Source organism: Chrysemys picta, chromosome 7, assembly GCF_011386835.1.
Source record: "Chrysemys picta bellii isolate R12L10 chromosome 7, ASM1138683v2, whole genome shotgun sequence".
NCBI lineage: Eukaryota > Metazoa > Chordata > Testudines > Emydidae > Chrysemys > Chrysemys picta.
The window spans coordinates 123,444,739-123,462,619 of NC_088797.1; the positions used below are offsets into that span (position 1 = coordinate 123,444,739).

Genomic DNA, 17,881 nt, shown 5'->3' on the forward strand with positions numbered 1-17,881 from the left:
GCAGGGTACTGGGAGTGGAGCAGGGCTGGGGAAGGCTAGAGGAGCTGGGGAATTCCAGCCTGGAAAACCCCCAAGCTGCGGACCTAGCTAAGGGCCTAAGACCAGTACCAGGGCTGCAGAGGGGCAGCCCAGCTATAGAGGGAGGCAGCAGGTCCAAACCCAACCTTGCCTGTGATGAGTGGCTGATATACTGCAGTCTACCCCAGGGCACGGGGGCTAGTTGGTGACTGGCAGTAGCCTTATACTGAGGTGAGGTGGGGATTAGAGGATTGGGGGTTCCCCACAGAGAGGAGACCAAGAGCCAGAGTGTGGGGGTATTGCCAGGGGGCAGCACCCCAGATCAAAGGGCACCGGGGTCCAGGAGGGATACAGAGCCAGCGGCAGTGGGACACCGGCCTGCAGAGGTCACTCCAACGGCTGGATGAGCTAATTCCCGAGAAGACCAGCAGGAGACGCCGCCGGGGTGAGTCCTGCTTGCTTACACGGGGGCTGGGCGGCGCTGGGGGGGGACGGGGTTCGGCGGGGCTGGGTGGCGCGGGGGGGGGGGAGGGGGGGCGTGTTTCAGCACAGCCGGGGGGTTTCGGCCCTCAGCTATTTTCTTTGGAATAATATGGACCTCGCCGCTTTACGAGTTGTGCAGGCCTGCATTAGATGAAACATATTTCAAAGTAAAAAATAAGAAATTCAGTGAGGAAAGAAGCAGCTAAAATAAATGGATGAGATAGTCAACAGGGAATCAAGTTCTCTCACACAATCTCTAATTAACATAATAAAATACCACATAAATTAGAACTAAAACATAGATGTAAAAAGGGGAAAATGGCTTTGGGATTTAAGAAGAAGAATTGCAGAAAGGTAAATTAAATGCAGCCATTTAAATACATTGGACACAGTACTGTTTTTGTTAAGCACTATAGAATATGTATTGCTTCTCGTATAAGAAATAAAGCCATGTATAAAAACTCAATATTGCTTCAGTAATTGAGAATATGCAATGTGTTTACACCTGAACTTAATGCTTAGAAAGCTCACATCAGTTGACTGGCAAATTGAAGAAACTTTCACAATATGTTTGTGTTGAAATCCTCAGCATCTTAGCATAACTAGAAAAAGCAGTTAACTTGATCCCATTATATCAAACAAGAGAATGTACAGTGTAAAATTGATCAGAGAAGATGCAGCCCGCTGTTTAAGTACAATATTACTAGATTTCATTTTCACATCCACTAATGGCAATTTTCTCAAGTTTCTGCCTAAGAGATAATCCTTTCCAGAAAATAACTGCCTCTTACCGCATATACATAAGCGCAGCCTATTACAACAATCCACTACCATGATGGTTTAATAGTTATGATGCAATCAGTTTATATTTAATCTTTTCTGAAGACTTTTTATAACCGAAACCTTTGTAATTGTAAATTACATATCTGTAAAGTCTTCTTCTGTTCTGCTGTAGCGTAGTAACTTGTCTTCTAATCCAAAATTGTCTATCAGCAGAGTGAGGCTCAGCTTATTGCCATCTGTAGACAACGCTGACTGGAGTTCATAAAGCATCAACTGGGTGCTGCATCTCCATTTCGTTATCAAAGATTGCAATTCTGATGGGTTATTCTGAAATGGGGAGGGGGAAGGGAGAAAGGTTACTTACGGAGTTGCAGAAATTATAGAAAAACAATATTTGGAACTTTACAGATATTTATATAACTTAACTGAAAGAGCCCCAGAAAAATTACAATAAAAAAAACTATATGCAGAGAGAATTTCTGCCTCCTCTGGGGGGGAATGCAACAATTACTTCTGTAGTGGTGCTGTCCAGGACAGGAAGTGGGAAAAACAGCTGACCCACTTAAAACTACAGTGGAAGCTTAGGTATGAAGAATGCAATTGAATTAGAATTTGACTCCTCATCTTCTACAAAAAGTTACATGGATCTTTATCATCTACATATAGGATCTCTGAACTTTCAGCAGTACAACATCCACTAACAATGATGGGAAATTAAGTTGTAATCAAACAGAGAAGTGCTCTCTCATGAATCAACACTGTTTTCAGCAATACCTAGGGCTGCAAAATAAGATGGCAAATTATACATCTGATTTTTTCTAGTGTAGACAAGACATAAGCATTGGTAGTCTCCCAATCAAGTGCAAACACTTTTCACAATAAAAGACAGAGGTCAAGAACAGTTAAAGATGTATTTGAAATAAACACCCAGTTTAAAAGTCATTTTTAAAGAGCTACATTATTATGCATTATTTTTATTGCATTTCTTTTAGTTTGGATGATGAAAACAGAATAATCTTTCATTTTGGTTTCTCATCAGTTTCAATGTCAGGTTCTCATATATTAGCCCAATGCTGCAATCTTTAGGCTTGAAACACTACTAAGGAATATTTTTGTTTTAAAAAATATTTCTCCAATAGAATTTAAAAACACACAGAGAAACATTTCTATTAGAGTTGGTCACAATTTTTTGAATTTTGAAATTAAATTTAAAACAGGAAAACAAAAATAAATAAATCAACCAACTTTCTTCCCCGCTTTTTGACTAGCTCTAATTTCTACTGGTTTTAGGAGTTTATAAAAATGTCTTTTTACAGAACCAAAATTTGCCCTGAAATTAGGTCCCCCCTGCCTGGCCCCATTTCAAAAAACATTAAAAGAGAAAAGATTTAGAGCTGAGATAGCATGGGCCTATTCAGAAACTCTTCTCACCTTGGATCTGTACATCTTGACCAGTTTGAGTCTTCGAAGCAGATCTTTCTTCTCTTGGACCTGCTTCAACAATCTTAATTTTTCCTCAAGTAGTTCTTGTTGACTAAGGTCAGCACCCAACACCACAGAATGTGGAGAATTCTGAACAAGTCTGCAGCAATGTCTCTCCTGTACAGGACTACTCAAACTTGTATTTGCAGCACAGTTCTCCTCCAGGATTTCACAGCTATTTTGTAATCTGGAACAGGATTCTTTTGCCAACAGAGCCCCTTCTTCAGAAGTACTGTAATCTTTTTCTTCAATATCTACTTTAAGGCGTTTTGCCACAGTGAAACTGGAATTAAATGAACGTCTTGCTTTCTTTAATCGCTCCTTAAGTGTTGTGCTCATTGGCTAAAGAAAATGACAAAGGAACAAAACAAAAGTCAAACAATATTTTTGCTAATATAAACTCTTTATTTGGGAAAAGAAAGAACAGAAGTGACTTTAATCTAAGTAGTAAGTTTACCAGTTCAATTTTTACAGTATTTGTAAACCCCACTATGATGTAAATTTTCACAATTACCCCTACAGAGTTCACAAATGTGACTGAGCAGTTATCTTCCTATTCTCACATGTATACCTACACACACTCACTCAGCAGCTAGTCGTAAGAAAGAGTTGTGGCTCCAACCTTCCTGACTTCATCTCTCAGGACCAAATCCTGCTGTCCTTATTCAATGACTCCAGGAGAATTTTCTTTAAGAAAGGAAGTACAACTATCCTAATTGTCAAATTTTAGAAACTGTTACAGGTCAGTATGTTATGTTATCTCTGTAAAAAAAATCTCAGCATGGAAATCTACTGCTGGAAACTTCAAAACTAGGAGGGATCTCAAGATACCTACTGGATCAATAGCACAGCCTTTTCCCCCTGGTTTTAGTTTCACATATTGCCCACAATATGCTATGTACTTTCCAAATAAAAAGCCTAGCATGAACTCCCAAATGTAGGGAAATTAATAGTTAAAGGAAAACTACAGTGTAATATATTAGTACAATCACTATAAATATAATTATAAAGAAGTAAATCAATAAGCTTCTGGAAGTAAAAAACAATTTTATTTTTTATTTTTTTAAATCTCTGCCTTCATGACCAGTTCATGATGCAAAGTAGGACTGAAGGAATCCTTTCCTCCACTGGACAGCACTGCAAGTCAAGCATTTCCAAGTTATTTGTAAGGCAGATCCCCTATTTTTTTTTTGTTTAAGGGGAAAAAAACCACAAATCTGTAAGTACTAAAAAAAATTAAATGATAGAATTTGGCTTATAGAGCTTTGAAACTGTTTTCAAGTGTTTTCTACTAGGAACATTTTTGCACGTCTATTCTGCAGGAAAGAAAGCTGCCTGCATACTAACTGAATGTAAACACAGATATGTCTAAATACTGCTTTAAAAATCAGTTCGACATATATTCTTATTATGAGCCTGATTTTGCCACCCTGACTCAAGTTGAGTAGCACTCAAAATCCAAATGGGACTACTTGCACAGTAAGGTACTACTCAACATATGTACGGATAGCAGAATTGGACCATACTAAATTAATTTAAATTGACGTAATTTAAGTTAACTAATGCAAACCTAATATACTCCTGGAGGAATTCTGCACCACTGTGCAAGCACGGAGTTAAGGTCCCCTGAAGATTTTTTCCCCTCCTGCAGAATAATTGATTCTGACAGGGAGGCGAAGGGAAGCCGTGAGAGAGGTCATGCTGCAATTACACCTTTCACCCAACGGGCTGATGCTGGCTCACAGGCTGGAGCAGCCAGCCGTGGAGAGAAGGGGGCAGAGGCTGCCTTCCTCACAGCACCCTGCCCACGAGGCCAGGTGAGGGGAGACAGAATATGGGGGAGACAGAGTGGTGCTGCTGGGGAGGGGTTCACACAGACCAGGGTTCAGAAGGGCTACTGTGGTACAAGGGGTAGTGGGGTGATAACACTGAGCCAAGGGCTGAATGAGAGGGGGGGTGGCTGAGTGGGTTTGCAAGGATACATGGGGACATGTGCAGATATGCCTGGCTGAAAGGGAGAGGCTGGGGGGTCAGCCAGAGTCTGCACGGGGGAGGCTCCCCAACTCCATAACAGTCCCTCCCCTGCAAATAACTGTTCCATATTTCTCCCACCCACACCCAACAACCCTCCAGTTTTATTCCCAGGCTCCTTCCCAGCAATTACTTCCCTCTTTCTTAGCTTCTCCATTACCCCAACTCCCCCAAGCCTTTGCCCTGCTTCTGAGAGGTGAGGGAAATACATTTCTGTATTGTAGTTTAAATGAATTATTACTCAAAGTTCTGTATTAATATGCCGAGTAAGGAATCTGTTTATCAAAAACATTTCCTGAATCTTTTTTGTTGTCTGTTTTGTTACAGACATGCTTGCTGACAGGTATTTTGAAATAAATTACCAAAATAACTGAAACTGCATCATTATATTGTGTTATTTTGACAAATAAAATATGCAGAAATTTTAAAATATTGTGCACAGAATTTTTAATTTTTTGGCCCAACATTCCCCCAGAAATAATAATAGATATCCTCCTCTCTGTTGCAATTCTCCAGCTGTAATGGTTATTCCAGGTAGCCAGTTCAGATTTCTGTTCTATCTGAAACAAGCATATCACTATTTCTACTACATCAACCACTGAACATCACTGGACCTCATAGATGGTCATCAGAAGAATCAAATAAGTGCCAGGCCTGAGGACAAGAGCCATTTCTATATCAAACTGCTTTTTAAAGTCCAAGGCCAGCATTTTACAGTGGTTATGGTTTTGAGTGTCTCAGTGTTAGAGTAACCAATCTGAGGCACACTACAGGGCTTAATTTCAGAAGGTGGGTGCTCAGCACTTTCTGAAAACCCAAAGTCACTGAATTCAGAAATCACTAGTCATTCTTAAAGATCTTTGCCTAATATTTTATATCCTTATAAAATATTTAAATTTTGAGAAAACCCAAACAATATAGTTAAAAGACACTTATCACGATCTGACCCTATGCTGGCCAGGCCCCTGTTTTAATGTGTGCCATCATCAATTTAACATCACCAAATGGTGCATGCAGGGGCATTACATCAGAGAAGGAATAGGCAATGTAGAACTGAACATTGTAAGACCTAATACATTGCATTTCCATTTTGTATAGAGTTTTCCATACAAGCTGTGCTCCAAACTTAGAGTTAAATAATACCAATTTGATTTCAGGTATGATTTGAAAACAGATGGGAAAGTCAGCAAGGAAAGCTGTCAGATGCAGCGAAGGATAATGCTGTTATAACTGTGGTAAGACTGTGACGTGACAGACTAAGCCAGTGCTAAATGAGCAAAGGGGGGCAAGGTCAGGGAAGAGTGGGCTGGAGCAAGGGCGATGTGATTGTATTATTCTCTATGTGTCAAAGTACACCTCTACCCAGATATAACACAAATTCGGATATAACGCGGTAAAGCAGTGATCTGGGGGGGGGGGCAGGGCTGCGCACTCCGGCGGATCAAAGCAAGTTCGATATAACGCGGTTTCACCTATAACGTGGTAAGGTAAGATTTTTTTGGCTCCTGAGGACAGCATTATATCAGGGTAGAGGTGTAGAGGCAGAAGCAGCAGCAACATTCTGCATATGCTGGAGCCTAGAGAACTGAGACTTGGAGCCTTTTGTACAGATGGGAGAAAGGATTAAAAAGTGTGAATTTAAATAATGTCCTGAAATATCTTTATAAAGGTTTCTCACACTTCTTAGCTCGGCATTCAGGGTGTTCCTCACTTAATGCATGTCAGAATCAAAGCACACATACACCTCTACCCTGATATAACGTGACCCAATAGAACACAAATTCTGATATAACGCGGTAAAGCAGTGCTCCGGAGGGGTGAGGCTGTGCACTCCGTCGGATCAAAGCAAGTTCGATATAACGTGGTTTCACCTATAACGTGGTAAGATTTTTTTGGCTCCCGAGGGCAGCGTTATATTGAGGTAGAGGTGTTCTTAGAGAACATTACCCATTAATTTTAATTCTGGGCATAAACTATCTGTTCCCACATATATTCTGCCAAAGTATTTCATGGACTGCCAAACATCAAGTAAAGTTTGCTTACCATTGGTGTTGCAATACCTAGCTACAATGGGAAAACTTCACTAATAGAATGGCATATAAAAGATTTTCATACCTTTTTCCCTGAGCCAGTGCTCTGAGGAGCTAGTGTCCCACGGTCCTCTGGAGTACTGCACAGTGATGTTGATTTGTCTGACAATGGTGTTTCCATCTTGAGAACAAGTTAATATACTGTAGAAATAATACAGAAACATATTAATATGCAGAATAGACATCTGACTTGTCAAGTCAGGTCCTTTCCCCTCTGCTTAAGGTCAGAATGTGATGAAATAGGACCACCAAGTGGCCAGGGAAACAAATTAAAAGCAACATTAAGAAAATACCAACACTAGGCTATTTTCCAGTTGTTCAGTTTACAAAGTCATCTGTGTATATAGGGCCTTATTCTGCCAACCTCATTTCCATGGAATTGTACACTGCTCTGTGAATAGCCCTCTTGATTACAATAGGACAAATGGCAGTACTACTCAGTATAAGGTTGGCAAAACCTGGTCTTTATTGTTAAGTTTTGTCTATTTATTTGTCGCTTTGGTGTTCATGTAGGATTAGAAATAATGTACTGTGTAGAAAGAAGAAAAATAAGAATATAAAATTAATATGGTTTCCAATCTCCATCATCAGCCTCCATCATTTGCACCAACACTGGTGGGCGCCCTCAAACTCTCCAGAGGCAGTGGCATGTATTTATAAAGAAACGGAATCCATTATCATATGCTCGGAAAAGGCTAGATCCTGCCATATCTTACTCGTATGCATAATCCTCACTGCAAACAGACACCCCATCAACTTCAAAATTTGAGCAATTCTTACTACTTGTCTGAGTAAGGATTACTCCTATGAGTAAGGCCTTGAAGAATCAGTCCCTCGGTTTGGCTATTTCTCAGTTAGACATAAAAGGTTGCTAAGAGACACAGGATTTTTATTGTTCAACTGTACAAGCAATTAAGATTTTTTTTTAAATAAAACAATAATTATATATACAGGGTCTCTGAAAATAATCTAGTATCTTATTTGAAGTGTGATCATTTTAGGCATGCTCCGTGGATAAATATATTACTCATGCAAGTAGAATTTTTAGATTAAAATGAAGCTGCCCCCATTTGCTCAACAAAGCACTCTGATTAACATGGTAAGTAGTACTTCTCCGCACATACCAACTTTACATTGATTTGACAACATTTAATTTAGTTTATGCAGTGTAGTGTAGCTGTGTTGGAGGATAGTAGAGAGACACGATGAGTGAGGTAATATCTTTTATTGGACCAACTTCTTCTGAAGTTTTCTTCTTCTGAAGAACAACAGAAGTTGGTCCAATAAAAAAAAAAAAATAACTCACCCACCTTGTCTCTTTAATTTAGTTTGGCATTTTTGAACCACCTGCTAATGCCCAACATGCAGCTGGAAAGTTGTCAGTTATGCCTGGAGACTGATATTTGCAGTTTAGAAACAGACTAGAGAAGCCTTTTAAAGTTAAGGGTATTTAAACAAGTTACATGAGTACTGTAGTGTAAGATTAGGTAGGGTACCATCTCCCCACAGGCTGAGGGCACCAAAGCTGCAGCTCTCCAAACCCTTACTGTCTTAAAGAACGAGCTACAAGGGAATCCAGTTCAGGTCTGCGTGGCTGCATAGACAAGGTATTAGCCCTTATTTGTCTTACTGCTAAATCAAATCCATGTTACCTTGTCATTCAAGATTCAGCACATAGTATTTTATTTTAAGTTAATTTTTTTCAAAGGCTGTAAATCATGCGTCTTAGCAAATGGGTAGCATTTGCTGAATGTAACAGTGGTAAGGTATTTTCAGAGCACAGCAGTAAGTTACTTCATAGTTTAAGCAAGAGGCTAGGAAAAATTCGCATCATACCTATACAATATTTCACAGGTAAGTAATAAGTCTCTCCCCACTAAGCAACAGAACATTTTAAAACCTGAAAATAGCCTTCAACAGAGCGCTCAGTGTCTTTCTGAAATCCAATGGCCCACTGTTAGCCTTTACACAGGTTACTTTTCTTCAAGAAATCATTTATTCTACTAACAAAAAGTTTCCAAGGGTGCCATGGGGTCAGCATGCATCTGTAATTCCACTTCTCCATAGGTCTCTGCAACTCTGCCCTGCACAGTGAGAATCCTCCCCTGATGAATCAGGATCAATTTTTTTCCCCATGCAAAAACACCATTTAACATATAAAAACAGCATCTTCCACTGTAAATGGAAACACTGGGAAGGAGGAGAACGGTACCTTTTCCTCAGCTCTGCCACTGACTCGCAGTGAGGCCTTGGGCAAGTCCCTTCTGTGCCTCAGTTTCCCCTAATGCACAACAGAGATAATGCTGTTTACTTTGTGAATAGCTTTGAGATATAGCGGACAAACATATTATACGAGCTAGTATTAATATCATTTCATGCAGAGGGAGCTTTGCACCCTGATTAACCAATGCAGAGCTAGGGGGTAGCCCATAGGCAGGGTCAGTGCTCTCAGCAGTTCATCTGACATGGGGTAACTCCCCCCATCCTCCCATCCCCTGCAGGGCACAGCCCCCTCCCAGGCAATACAGGTGCTGGCAGGGGGAGGGGGAAAGAATCACCCCATTAACACGGGGTAACCCCCCCATTCTCCCATCCCCTGCAGGGCACAGCCCCTCCCAGGCAATACCGGTGCTGGGGGGGGGGGGTATCACCCCATTAACACGGGGTAACCCCCCCATTCTCCCATCCCCTGCAGGGCACAGCCCCCTCCCAGGCAATACAGGTGCTGGCAGGGGGAGGGGGAAAGAATCACCCCATTAACACGGGGTAACCCCCCCCCATGCTGCCATCCCTTGCAGGGCACAGCCCCTCCCAGGCAATACGGGTGCTGGGGGGGGGGTATCACCCCATTAACACGGGGCCGGGCCCCTCCCACCACGTACACGGAGAGGTGGGGCTGGACTAGCCCCCGGGAGCTGGGGCCTGACCCGCAGGCAGTGGGGGAGGGGTGGCTGAGGTGACCCCCACCGCTGCGGGGGGGAGGGGCTTTCCCCTCGGTACCTCACGCGCCCGCCCGACTCTGCGGCCCGACGCTCGCTCGGTCGGGTTAAAATGGCTCCAATCCCATCTCCCGCTCCCGCTCGAGGGGAGGAGCCGAGTTTGAGGCGGGAGAGGACGGAGCGGTCGGGCGCGTGAAGGAAAGAGAAACTCCGAGCCCGCCCGCCCGCTCCCCAGGGGGGAGATACACGGCGTGCGGTCGGGCGCGCGAAGAGAAACTCACGTCCCGCCCTGCGGAATGGGCACGGGATGGGCGTGGCCAGAAGGGAGAAAGACTCCACTCTCGGGCGGGAATGAAGAGAGGGGAAGTGGGCGGGGCGTGTGCACACACAGGGGAGGGAGGAGGATGGTGGAGCTGCCTGGCCCAGGCTGATTGGGGAGACAGGGAGGGGATTTCAAAATACCTAGAGGGGGAATGTAGGGGCTTAATTTCTAGCCCCCCAGCATCATGCAGTGCCCCCAAAACCAATGGGGACACCCCAAGCCAGGTAGCTGGTTATTCCATGACATAGTGGCAGTATCAAGTCATGCAGCTGGGTGAATAATTATACCCCTGTTTAGGGTTACCATATTTTGTGCCTCCAAATGGAGGACACTCCACGGCCCACGGCCCCGCCCCCAGCCCCGCCCACACACCCTCGCCCAACCCCGCCCCCTCCCCAAAGTCTCCGCCCCCTCCCCTGCTTCCCGCGAATATTTGATTTGCGGGAAGCCTGAAGCAGGTAAGGCGGGTGTGGGGGGAGGAGGCGCGGCCCAAGCTGGCCCCCCGGCGTTTCCAGCCTGGGTCAGCTCGGGCCCTGGGGTGCCGGCCCCCGCCGACCACCCCCGGCCCGCCCAGCACTGCCGGCAGCCCGGCGCACCCCCCGGCTCCCGGCCCCGCGGGCCCGGCTCCCCGCCGGCCGGCCCGGCCGACCCGGCTCCCCGCCAGCCGACCCGGCTCCCCGCCGGCCGGCCCGGCCGACCCGGCTCCCCGCCGGCCGGCCCGGCCGACCCGGCTCCCCGCCGGCCCGGCTCCCCGCCGGCCGGCCCGGCCGACCCGGCTCCCCGCCGGCCGGCCCGGCTCCCCGCCGGCCGGCCCGGCCGACCCGGCTCCCCGCCGGCCGGCCCGGCTCCCCGCCGGCCCGGCTCCCGCCCGGCCGGCCCGGCTGGCCCGGCTCCCCGCCGGCCCGGCTCCCCACCGGCCGGCCCGGCCGACCCGGCTCCCCGCCGGCTCCCCGCCGGCCCGGCTCCCCGCCGGCCGGCCCGGCCGACCTGGCTCCCGGCCGGCCCGGCTCCCCGCCGGCCCGGCTGACCGGCTCCCCGCGGGCCCGGCTGACCTCCCGATTTTCCCGGACATGCCCGGCTTTTGGGGATTTCCCCCCGGACGGGGATTTGAGCCCCCAAAAGCCGGACATGTCCGGGAAAATCCGGACGTATGGTAACCCTACCCCTGTTCCCACTGGACAACTAGTGGCGCACTCACTCAGCTTCTCAGTGTATTGCCTGCGCCAAATGCCAGCAGGGTTCTGGATGTTTCATTGACAAAACAGGCCCGGGGCATCTCACTGAAAGTCAGTGAGCTTCAGTCCTAACGCAAGGGAAAATTTTATTAAGATGATGTTAGAAAAAAAAAAAGGGAACAGAGTTTGAGCATAGAAGTTTCTGGTTATCAGGGAATAACATACAGATTATCGAGGGTGCAAAATTTGGTTTAAGATCAGGTGGCATGGGGGAAGGGATAGCTCAGTGGTTTGAGCATTGGCCTACTAAACCCAGGGTTGTGAGTTCAATCCTTGAGGGGACTACTTAGGGATCTGGGGCAAAATCAGTACTTGGTCCTGCTAGTGAAGGCAGGGGGCTGGACTCAATGACCTTTCAAGGTCCCTTCCAGTTCTAGGAGATGGGATATCTCCATTAATTAAATTAAATTAAATAAAGAATACATAATCTGCAATATCCCCGATTGGGAGTAAACGGTTGATGGGTCAAAGTACAGACATTGGGATATGAAGTTCATAGAGTGGCTATGTTCGGGTGTGGAGTATAATGAGTGGATATGATGATGAGGATGGATTGACCGCCTGAAAACGAGTCCCAATGGGAATCCATCTCTGCTCCTTCGGCCTGAGGGCCGATTCTTGGGGCAGACCTGACAGAACAGACAAGAGATAGTGCTACCACCCCCTACGCACATAGTGAGTCTAAAAAATATCCCATGGAAAGGAGGCAAGAAGTTCAAAAGAAACAAAAGTGTAAAGACAGGAGCAATCAGATTTTCCTAAAGTCAAAGCTAACTGAAATCACTCCCATGCATCCGAAGAAGTGGGTATTCACCCACGAAAACTCATGCTCCTATAAGTCTGTTAGTCTATAAGGTGCCACAGGACTCTTTGCTGCTTTTACAGATCCAGACTAACACGGCTACCCCTTTGATACTTGAAATCATATGACGAGTCAAGAAAAGAGAATATGAAAAAAACTGAAAATAAAGCAGCATGACTGGAAAAAAGAGCTTTGAGAGGCAGAAAATATGGATAGTTAGGCCGTAAAGGGAAAATCAGAGGACCAAATAATTTTTAAAAGGAAGTAAGTGAGAGATGGACACACATCTATTCCTCATACCAAAAATTGATCACAATATTGAAGTGGTCTTCTGTTGAAGAGCAAACAGCCCAAAACAGAACTCCACTTGCCCAGTTTAAAATTAGATTTAAGAATGACTATGCATCTAGTTGGTAGCATCTAATGGCAGAAGTAGCCACTAAACTGTGAATATTTTTTATATCACTGCACCCTGCATAAAGTTCTCTCAGTTCCGTGCTCTGGTATTCTGCTCTCCCCCTTTGGGTGTAGCTCTCTCAATGACATCAGAGCAGAATCTTGTATCCCATCAAGTAAAAAAAGTTCAACTGGGATGTTATTCTTCAACCACATGAATTTTTACTTATCATTTGAAGGGATCTTGCCACATCTGGTAAGCCCAAAATGTGACATATGCCTCTTGTATCTGCAATAAAAATCATCTAATCATTTTTGAAAATATGTTAAAACCTGTCTCTTTAGACCTACAATGAAAGTTGTGTGTCATGTTTTAGCAAAACTCCTAATATAATTGCACTTTTCAAGTGGGTGGAAATTCAAACGTACAGTAACCATATAGTATGTCTCAAAGTTCTCAAGAAGTCTTCTTCCGCCTTAGTGATGATAACTTTTTTAGATTACTCACTCTTTGTTGTGCAGACATCCTGATATTTCAGTTGCACAAGATGAACAGAGTTTTAGATTTTAGATATTCTTAACTGCTAAGATTCCATTAAGATTTTACAGGAACCTAATGTGAAACATGTAGATACACAGCAGAAGCATTATATACTTTATTATTATTACAGTAGTGTAGCACGTAGTAACTGCAACTGAAATCAGGATTCCGTTGTGCTAGGTGCCCATGCATGTAGAAAGTAAGACACAGCTGCATGTCCAGAAGAATTTGCAATCTAAATAGACTAGACAAAGGGTCTGAGAAAAGAAATATTATCCCTATTCACAGACAGGGAGCACAGCTTGGTACTTAAGAACATGCTTAGTTTCCCTGAAGTCAATTGACTTGCCCAGGATCACACAGGAAGTCTGTGGTAAAGCTGGGAACTGAACTGCAGTCTTTGTGCATCCCTGTCCAGGGCCTTAATCATAAAACCACCTGTCCTAATGGCTAGTATGGCTATTCAGTACTTCAGGGTAGCAAGAGGGATAAAACCAAAATCTTCCTGCTTGAAAAGAACATGTTCCTATTACTTGAGTTAGAGGAGATTCTTCATGATCTCTTACCAGTATTATAAGGTTTATGGCACATTGTAGAACACTTCTAATTGCATCCAGCAGAGGGCACTGCAACATATACACAACTAACCATCTTATTACAATATGCTAAATTATGAATTAATAGTGGCTATTGTTTAATTTTATTTCATAAGCAGAATGATTTTGTTTAAGCAAAACAAGAGAGAGGAATGAAGTGAATTTGCAGGACAGTCTTCACCAGATTATAACAATTTTGAGTTCTAATTGCAGAATATGATATTGTCCCTTGAACCTCTTCAGGGATGCTTTGTTGCCTAAAGAACAAAGGACCATATGTACCTCCAATTTAGTTTCCTCTGTTCCTTGGCACTTTAATACATTAAGTGCCATCTGACTCTTCTCTCTTCAATGTATACCAGTTTACCCCAGAATCTGACTGTACATGTTCAGAGCACTGTGTGACATGATCTCTCATTAATCTTACATTCCTAAGAAAGCACTAACATTCAAACACTGGCACTGATTGCACAAGAGCATCACCATAAGAGCTTACATTGTCCATAGTAGCAAAACAGTTAATGTTTGTGAGATATGTAGGGCATAAATAATAAATAATCTAGACCCAGGATTTAGAGGACCCAGATTGAATGTCATGGATTCTGCATTCTAAAAGTTCCTGCATCATTACAAAGCCTATTTTGAAACCAAGGCAGAAAAGCTAGGATCTTCCCCATAAGTCTTGTTGATGGGTGATGCTGATGTTATTCAACATACTGATCAGCAAGACCAAATCCATGCATAGGTTAACCCCTGTTCTAATTTTCTGAGATCAGTAGGTCTTATGGAAAGCCATATGATTTATCCTGACACATAAAGCACACTGCACACTCTGCATATTTTCTATAGCTGGAGGCAGTAAGGTGGAGTGTTTTTATGTGCTCAACCACTAGCTGCTGCAGAAATTTCCAAAGTTCTTCCCATTACAGTCTCAGCCTAAGGCTGTGTTTTCACTGGCTGCACAGGTCTGAATAATATTTTCTCCTTGAAAAGTGTTCTGACTTGTTTATACCCATACGAGTGTATTAAAAGATGACTTTATAGGCCACATTCATGGAGTTGTACAAGCTGATACCAGGTCTAAACTTGACTAAGTGGGTCAGAGTCTGCTCTCACAATGGTGTAAATGGGTAGCAATTCCACAGAGATCAATGGAACGACAGTGTAGGACCAACACAAGAGCAGAATCCCACGTTCTCGGTTTTGGGTTTGAAGTTCATTTGGGGCTTCTTTAAAATACTCTTCAATTTCATAAGAGATCCTTCCTGGAAAGAAAAGCAAGTGTAATTTACTATAGCTGTGAGGCATTGCAACTCCTGATTAGAAAGGATAATCTAAATGCCAGCTAAAATGGACTTCCTGATTCCTATTACTGCTTTACCTCAGAATACCTAAGTGGGTGATGCCAGGTGGTAATAACAGGGAGTAGCAGCAGACTATGCCTTCTCTTTCTGTGTTTGTGGGATTTTCTCTGGCGTGGACATGAAAAAAATTATGAACATGTTTGAAGTCTTTACAAGATTTTAAAAGAAGAGACAGGGAAGGGAAACAATAAACAGACCTCCAGTGTTTCTGTGCTTGGCAGGGAACTGATTGAGCATCATTTTAGGAAAATTCAAACCTCTCACATTTTAATTTTAACCCTTTGCCCAAACTAGGCACCAAGCTACAAATGTTGACACTTATGATGGTCTAAGCATGTTCCTGTGTTAAAGATATTTGGTAGATGTTGGTTTGATTAAGAAAGGTTCAGCTTTTGCATTTTAATTCACAGCCCAGGAAAATGTTAAATCTTAGTTTTGCATTCTGCTTTCAAAACTTACTCAAAAACAAAAAGTGGCATTTCTGGGGGCTGACCCAATGGATATTCCCTGGGGTAACTATGTGAGAAACAAAGCTTTGGCTTTCAAGCTTGCCCCTTGTTTCTCTACTTCCTTGATCATAGATTTCAAGGCCAGAAGGGACCATTATGATCATCTAGTTCAGCAGTTCTCAAACTGTGGGTCAGGACCCCAAAGTGGGTCACAACCCCATTTTAATGGAGTTGCCAGGGCTGGTGTTAGACTTGCTGGGGCCCAGGGCCGAATCCTGAGACGCCTAAGAGCTTCAGCCCTGGGTGGCAGGGCCCAGGGTTACAGGCCTCCCGCTTAAGGGCTTCAGCTTTTGCCCACCCGCCCAGAGTGGTGGGGATCAGGCTTTGGCTCCACTTCCCCCCCCCCCCCCAACTGGGGCAGCTGGGCTTGGGCAGGATCAGGCTTTGATCCCCCATCCTGGGATCATGTAATTTTTCTTGTCCGAAGGGGGTCACAGTGCAATGAAGTTTGAGAACACCTGATCTAGTCTGACTTTCTATATATGCTCAAATAAATTTGTTAGTCTCTAAGGTGCCACAAGTACTCCTGTTCTTTTTACGGATACAGACTAACACGGCTGTTACTCTGAAATATATAACACAGGTCACAGAACACCCCAAAAATAATTCCTTTTGAACTAGAGCACATCTTTTAAAAAGACATCTAATCTTGATTTTGAAATTGACAGTGATGGAGAATCCGTGACCTTTGGTAAATTGTTCCAATGGTTAGCTAGTCTCATTGCTAAAAATGTACTCTTTATTTCCAGTCTGAATTTGTCTAGTGTCTACTTCCAGCCTTTGGATTGTGTTATACCTTTCTCTGCTAGATGGAAGAGCCCATTATCAAATAAATATTTGTTCCCCATGTAGATACTTTTAGGCTGTGATCCAGTCACCCCTTGACATTCTCTTTATCATGTTAAGTAGATTGAGCTCATTGAGTCTGTCACTATAAGGCCGGTTTTCTAATCCTTTAATCATTCTCATAGCTCTTCTCTGACCCCTCTCCAATTTACCAAAATCCTTCTTGAATTATGGGCACCAGACCTGGACACAATATTCCAGAAGCAGTCACACCAGTGCCAAATACAGAGGTAAAATAACAGCTCTACACCTACTTGAGATTCCCCAGCTTATGCATCCAAGGATCGCATTAGCCCTTTTTGCTACAGTGTTTTATCAGGGTCTGAAAGAAGGACACTTGAAATCTGCTAACCCTCTGTGGGAGTTGCTGCTTTATATTGCTCTTCATTGATGTAGGAGCAACATTAATGTGCTCTGAAAGGCGTCCCATCCGACATTCCTCAGCCAACCAAGATCACCATGACATGAGACCTTTGGAGAGGGCTGGGTGAAAAACCAGGAGAACAGAGTCCTTTGTTGAGGATAAAATCAAGGGACTTGCAGTCTATCTTTTGATTTTCTGTAGCACCATAATATCATCTAAGTAATGCCCAGGTAGATTGGCACAGACCCTAATGATTTCATGGAGTCTTTTGATCTTCTCACATCCCTAGTCTAGGAGATTGTGATTGGGATTCGTAAAGTCTAAGAAGTCTTGCCTATTCTTCGAAATTCACACCTTGCTGACAACTGGTGTAGCTCAACTGCTGCAGGACACGGTTTAACAACAAGTATAAATAAGAGCAAACTGTGTCCACTCTTGGTTCAGCTGCAGTTAGCAATGGGTAATTTTCATAGTGTGTACAAAGCTATAGAGTGCTGCACCTCCCTACAGTACTGCAGTGTCAGCAGCAAGCAAGATTTAAAAATGCACACCTTGTTATTAAAAAAAAAAAATAGATCAATTACCCGAGGCTACAGAAAGACATAAAACTTAAAAAATAAGAAATGTGTCCTTTTTTTGAGACATACCGAAAATTTGGCCTTCAAGGGTGTTGTGTCTACGCAGATAGTTGACTAGAAAGGCTTCGTTTAAAGTAAAAAGGGGCCAAGGTGTCAGATAGTGGCTATTTTGAAATCTTAGGCATGGCTCACAATGTTAAATATTCTGGAAGAGAATAGTAAATACAGACCACTGCCTGGGACTTCTCACTGTTTTTTCTGTCACCTATGTCAGGAGTTTCCAACCTGTGGGCCACAACGCAGTCCTGGGTGGTCTGCCATGGGCGGAGTTGGAGGGGGACATGAGGGGAGTTGCCCCCCAAGCAGTATATGTTGGCAGAGTAGCAGTCAGTGATGGCCCCCGCCCAGGGCTGGAGAAGCCCAGCACCGCTGGCAGGTGGCAGAGGGCAAACTGGAGCCACCGGCCGGTGGGCAAGGAGAAGGGGCTGGCCCTGAGAGATGG

At 44.1% G+C, this 17,881-nt stretch overlaps 1 protein-coding gene across 3 annotated transcripts; it reads right to left on the bottom strand.

Moving 5' to 3' along the window:
- Window positions 1-736: 736 nt before the first annotated feature.
- On the bottom strand, window positions 737-10,153 carry SFR1 (SWI5 dependent homologous recombination repair protein 1). Of its 3 annotated transcripts, none has more exons than XM_065552540.1 (5): window positions 10,108-10,153; window positions 9,100-9,168; window positions 6,913-7,028; window positions 2,716-3,108; window positions 737-1,611 (listed from the first exon to the last, which is right to left on the bottom strand). In XM_065552540.1, exons 3-5 carry the CDS (start codon window positions 7,006-7,008, stop codon window positions 1,420-1,422), a joined length of 681 nt encoding a protein of 226 aa, XP_065408612.1. In that variant the 5' UTR covers window positions 7,009-7,028; window positions 9,100-9,168; window positions 10,108-10,153; the 3' UTR covers window positions 737-1,419. The 3 variants fall into 3 exon arrangements, with proteins under 3 accessions (XP_065408612.1, XP_008177983.2, XP_065408611.1); XM_008179761.4 differs by lacking the exon at window positions 10,108-10,153 and adding an exon at window positions 9,888-10,088; XM_065552539.1 differs by lacking the exon at window positions 10,108-10,153 and adding an exon at window positions 9,770-10,072.
- Window positions 10,154-17,881: the final 7,728 nt, after the last annotated feature.